Below are 6,108 nucleotides of genomic sequence, written 5' to 3'. Positions count from 1 at the left end.
CCTTTCCGACTCTGGAGGGAAGGTGCCATGCATGCGCCTGCTGCATCCCCGGCGGGTCGGCTCGCGCGGCACGAGGGGCGGCACTTGGGTTCCCACGTTTTCCACCCACCAAGTCAGCACCATCCCATCCCCGCCGCGCCACGTGTTCCCCCTGGCCCCGGCCACCATTTAACAGTTCGCACCAAGCGCCAATCCCCACCACCACCTCCGCCTCCCATAGTCCCAACCCCCACCCTCTCCCACGCCCCCAAGCCGTTCGCATCGCTCGTTCCCCACGCGCGCCTTGCCCCCACAGCACGATCAGATGGACAGCGCCGACGCGATGCCGTCCGGCGCGTTCGGCGCGTGGTCGTCGGTCCGGAGCTTCTTCACCCCGGCGATGCTCTTCCTCGTCGTCAACCTCGTCATCGGCACCATCGCGCTCACCTCCCGCGCCACCCACAAGCGCCTCCGCCGGGACCACCAGCACGACGCCGGCCACAATCATCACCTCCAAGAACCGCTGCACCCGCATCAGCAGGAGTACCACTACTACCAGCAGCAGCCGCAGTACGCGACGCCGCCTGAGCCTGCGCCAGCGCCGCTCGCCCGCACGTCCTCTGTCCTGGACCGGCTCCGGTCCTTCGGCCTCTACCGCTTCCGTCCCGGTGACTTCCCGCCCGAGTACGGCGCCGGCGCCGCGGGGGAGAACCACGCGCAAGATGTGTTCTCTCCGGTGGAAGAAGAGACGACGAAGCAGGCTCACTGCACCACGAGCCAGTCGGAGCCGGCGCCCGCGCGGGAGGCGAAGAGGCCGGCGACGAGGATGAAGAAGTCGGGCTCGGAGGTTAGGAAGGCGCCGGTCGCACGAGCCCCGGCAAGGGTGATCGAGGAGGTCGCGGAGGACGAGGCCGTGGACGCGAGGACGGAAGACTTCATCGACAATTTCAGGCGGGGACCGGAGGAATACTACCAAGAAAAGTACGTTCGTCCTGCGGCGCCCGCGCCGCTCGCGCGCACGTCGTCTATGCTGGACCGCCTCCGGTCCCTGGGCCTCTACGGCTTTCTCGCTCCCGAGCACCCCGCCGCCGCATCAGCCCCAGCAAGAGATGTCTTTGCCATCCCGGCGGACGAGAAGAAGCAAGCGCACGCGCACTGTGACAGGAGCCGATCTGAGCCGGGGTGGGAGCAGGGGAAGAAGGAGAAGAAGCAGGGAGCAGAGGCAACAATGGCCAAGTCGAGCTCGGTGGCGAGGAAGCCCGCCTCTCGGAGCCCAGTCGAGGAGGAGGCGGACAAGTGCGTCGACGCGAGGGCGGAGGCGTTTATTGATAGTTTCAGGCAGCAGCAAGTGCACCACTACGAAGAAGAATATGTTCCACCTCCGGCGCCCGCACCGCTCTCGCGCACGCCGTCCGTCCTGGAACGGCTCCGCTCCTTCGGCCTCTACCGCTTCCGCTCTGGCGACCTCGGCCCCGAGCTCCCCGTTGCTGAGTCAACCCCGGCCGCGGACGAGAATAATCGTGCGCACTACGGCAGGAGCCGGTCGGAGCCGGCGCGGGAGCAGGGAAAGAAGGAGGCAAGGATGAGCAAGTCCAGCTCGCAGGCCGCGGCTCCGATCACAGTGGAGGAGGAGGCGGACGAGGGCGTGGACGCTCGGGCGGACGACTTCATCAGCAAGTTCAGGCAGCAGCTGCAGCTGCAGAGGCTCAATTCGCTGCTCAACTACAAGTAGTAGCTTCAGCCTGCAAGAAGAAGCGTTGCATGCAGCAAGCGAGCAGCTGCTGGTTAGGATTGTAATAATAGTATAGTACTACATGAATCAGCAAATCACCTATGGGTTTGATTAGGCGTGAGCTATACGGTGGTGTTTTTTGAAATGTTGATTGTTTGTATGAACCATTAGTTTTTCAGTCTTGCTAATCTTCCATCGATCGCCTGCAAATTATTTGATTCGATTTTCTTTGTATTATTGCATTGCCTAGTAGGCGTTGATGACTGATGAGTGAACAGTGAACAGTGATGTTTAGAGGTCAGACGTCTCGTGATTCCAAGGTGGACTGGAGACGGCACAGTACAGCTGAGCCTGGATTCTCTGTACCAGTCTCTCGAGTAGGGCGCGTTGTGATGTCTGGACGGGATCACGGAATGCCAGCGTCACTCTGACTGCAAGTTACGTCCAGTCGTCCTGCGCCATGGACGTAGCTTTCTGAATCCGCTGTAATAGCCTGCGCAGAATTACGCATTTCAACATCCATAAAGCTAGCAGATTACGGATCTAGGCGTTCGTCGTACTAAGGTACTGTACAACATATGGCTGGGTAAAAACAACTCCATCGTGGACTCATGGCCAATCTTATCCGTCTATTTCACCTATTTAATATTTATTTATTTGTTAATTCTTTTATCTATTTTATAATTTTTTTACCTATCATCTAATATGAATTTCAATGCAAAATAAGTAATCTTAATAAGATACACTAACATACGTCCAAATAAACTAGTAGTTCTTTACCTGTACCTCTGCCTTTGTGGCTTTTTCACCTTTTCCTGAGATATGTAACTTGTCAATGCAAAATAAGCAGTGGTGAAATCCAATGGATCGTCTCTAATGACTATCTAGCTTCTGCTGCTCCACTCATCTTATACTAAAAATCTGATTGATAGATCTCTAACTTTAAAAAATTCTTAAACTGAAACTGTGAATAAATTAAGAGTTTTTGATTGAGATATCTCGCTTTTATTTTAAAATAAAAATAAATATTTAAATTATTTTATAAATTTTAAATTTTATATAGATATCAGAGTCAGAACTCGACTAAACAGGATGTAAAGTTCATGACGTACCATGCCATTATATCAGCGGCCCCTGTGAATTCAGCAACAAAATTCACTGCTCCAATCGCCATGTACAAGTGTCCAACCGTCTTCAAGCACTCGCCCAACGGGCCGTCCATCCCATGACCCCAGAAGATATTCCTACCCTGAAACCGCCATCCGCGACATGACACGCCTGTCCCGGTCAGTTTCATTTTTCTTCTCTCCTTGCCGAGTGCCGACCTCCTGAATCCGCAGCATATTCCGGCTGCTCCAGTCACCAGTGGCTTAACTTCTACGTGGGATAAGCTGCCTGGGACGACAGCCACCGAAACGTAGCCACGTACGACGTCGTCACGTCGTTCGTCGCCGGCCGTCGCTCTCCGGCAGGAGCAGGTCGAGTCCGAGACGTCGGCCCGTGCTTCCACAAGCCCCATTGATGGGATGGCCCGTTGCTTCCAGGCGTTTGTGACGCATGAGGCACGCAGCGCGGCGGTAGCGGACGTCTCTCGTTGCACCGGTGACCCGTTGGTTATATATGCATAGAGGGAGTATACGCGAGTTTAATCTGTACCTAGGTGAGTTATAGTTTAATGTTGCGTTATTTCAGTTACGAATAAAAAATTATGGTTACGATTGGTTAATAGATCAATTATAATCGCGAATTCAGAACTATATAATTGCAATATAAGAAATTAACGAGTCACGTTTTAGATTATACTACGATTACAATCATATTTCTTAGGTTGTATATCATTAGCCAAGAAATTTGTTAAGAGTTACATTCATCCATAACACAATTACAACTTACTTTTTTTATTTACATCTAGTTGTAACTCTCCGTCTCACGGGTTATAGCTATGATAATTTTTTAATGTAATGGATTGTGACTATGATAATTTTTTATTGTAACTAGAGTTGAGTCTAGTCACATAATATATACAATTTATATATACTACAAGTCTATTCTGCGGCTAGGCTACTATAATTTACTATTGTGTCACCCCTAGTTACAATTCAGAAAACTGTCAGTTACAATCTGTCAGGTGGATCGGTTACAACCGCGCGTCCAAAAATATATAATTGCAACATGAGAAGCTACCGAGTTTCATTTTAGATGCACTGTAGTTTACTGTTACGCCACTACCCAGTTACAACTTTAAAAGCTGTCAATTACAATCCACTAGGTAGACCAGTTACAACAGCACATCCAGAAATACATAATTGAAACACGAGTTACGTGCATCCATAATACAATTGTAACTCAAAAAAAAATTATATACTTCTGATTGTAACTCGTTGTCTCGTGGATTGTAACTGACAGTTTTTTAGTTGTAATTAGGAGGTGACGCAACAGTAAAATATAGTGTGACTAGACATATAATATATATATATATATGTGTGTATGCGCGCGTGCGTGTCCGTTTTAAAATTTAGCGAGAATATGTTATCGTCGCCCGTTCATCAGGTGAGAGCATATATGTGTCCGAATTCCATTTTGTTTACGACAGAATAAGTGACCATACGCTGCTATTTTTTTGTTGTCGATTCATCTAGTGCTATTAGATGTTTGTACGATATTTTGGATACCCAGAGTTGACGAAAACATAAGGTTGAACACGGTGATTTTAATAGAAGCTGCGACGTACATGGTGGCATGTACGGTACACAATCAAACATGTACTGCATCTAAACCTAACATATCTTGTGGAATGTAAACAACATTGTCGGTGTTAAGAATAGTGGGGTCCCCTCGCAAGCGGTCCTACGCCGGTAAGATATCAGCAGGTATTGTATGCCATGTTTGTCTGGAACTGTGATCATCCCGTGCGACCAGTCAGTAACCACGCGACTAGCCAGCGATCACGCAACCAGGCTCTCCGACCAAGCACCGCGACCAGTCCCCAGTCGCAGAAGCAAACCCTGCGACCAGTCTCCTCTAGTTGCGAGGCAGGTATGTGTCTAAATAGTCTAATCACAATAAATGATTTTTTTACTTGAGTATTTCCCTTCCCCAGGTCCTCTTTCAGGTCGTCCATGGCGTGGTCGGCGCAGAGCTGTCGTGTCCCGTCTCGTAGCATTAAATGCTACGGGACAGCCTAACAGGCGTAGCAGGAGGTCTTTTGCAGGTGCGCGGGCGGCACGTGGGGACGGGATAGGATAGTTCGGGCGACCGGGATGACGCAAGCGGTGAAGCGATGGACTGGCTATGTAGTGTCGTAGAGTAAATAGGATACGTCTTCTCTTAGTAATGATGCCCCTAGGTGGGAAGCTCTAGCTAGGCTCGGGTCTATGTCTTGACTCACGTGTAAATCCTCTCTCCCTCTGATATATAAAGGGATGAGTGCTAGGCTTGTAGAGGGATCTGAAAAAAGGGACCCGGAGGGGAAAAAGGCCGAGAAGAAGGTTGGACAAAAACATCATATGTAACCAACTTAGACAAAGAAGAGAATACACAAGATGTAAGACTATTACTCTATTTGAAGTCTTGGCCTGACTATTCCCTTGGAACAAATATTGTGGTGCCTTTGGCTATTAAGTACGGGTAGGAAGCTAGGTTTCTATAATCCATTGAAGCAGGCAATTCAAAATTATTTTGCACTTGATCAAACGCCACATTCAACATGCAAGGAGCAGACATTGTGCCCTGAAGGTCAAATGCCACTTGATCAGACGTCTAGCACTTCATTAGGGAAGAATTTGTCACACTCCAGAGACCAAGCTAAGGAGGAGCTAAATGGAATGAGCTGTAAACTAATGTTCCTGGTTATGCTATATGAGGAGAGTCTAGCATACTATCCCGGTCCTCCGAAAGCAAGATTTTTGGGGGTATTTAACAATTTCCCACCCTCTTGATTAAGTGACGCCTTATAAAAAAGGCGTCATTTTCAGCGTTAGACATTTTTTTCAGCGTTAGACATGTTGATACTGTTTGGCATATTTGGTTGTCAGTTTGCCACCATGAGTTATTGTTGCTGGCAGGCTATGTACCAAGTTTTGTTCTTTTATTTGGTTTCCATCTAAGTACCATGTTGAAATATAGGTTGTTTTGGCAGTCTATTAAATAATATACTACTCAGAGAGGATTCGGTTAATTGCTTGAATTATGTAAGGGCTTCATGCCTGTGAATTTGCTCAATCGATAGCATGTATTTGGATCTGTTTTTCTTACAATTTATTAATGAAGTTTATACAATGTGCAGATTGTAGTAGGGGTGCAAATTAATTAACTAAGGTTACCCAACTGACATTCTTTAGTTCAAACAATAACACTATTTTTCTCAAATTGAGCAATTTCTTAAAAAACTACTATTC

At 48.4% G+C, this 6,108-nt stretch overlaps 1 protein-coding gene across 1 annotated transcript; it reads left to right on the top strand.

Moving 5' to 3' along the window:
* Nucleotides 1-180: 180 nt before the first annotated feature.
* Nucleotides 181-1,904, top strand: LOC133884752 (pathogen-associated molecular patterns-induced protein A70-like). The gene has a single exon (XM_062324295.1). The coding sequence runs from the start codon at nt 305-307 to the stop codon at nt 1,709-1,711; it is 1,407 nt and encodes a 468-aa protein (XP_062180279.1). The 5' UTR covers nt 181-304; the 3' UTR covers nt 1,712-1,904.
* The last annotated feature ends 4,204 nt before the right edge of the window (nt 1,905-6,108 follow it).

This window comes from Phragmites australis, chromosome 11 (assembly GCF_958298935.1).
Source record: "Phragmites australis chromosome 11, lpPhrAust1.1, whole genome shotgun sequence".
Classification (NCBI taxonomy): domain Eukaryota; kingdom Viridiplantae; phylum Streptophyta; class Magnoliopsida; order Poales; family Poaceae; genus Phragmites; species Phragmites australis.
The sequence above is the reverse complement of the archived record's forward strand: the minus strand, read 5'-3'. Positions and strand labels throughout refer to the sequence as shown.

Coding starts and splice junctions, on each gene's coding strand:
- LOC133884752 (XM_062324295.1), top strand. CDS start 305: ATGGACAGCGCCGACGCGATGCCGTCCGGCGCGTTCGGCGCGTGGTCG.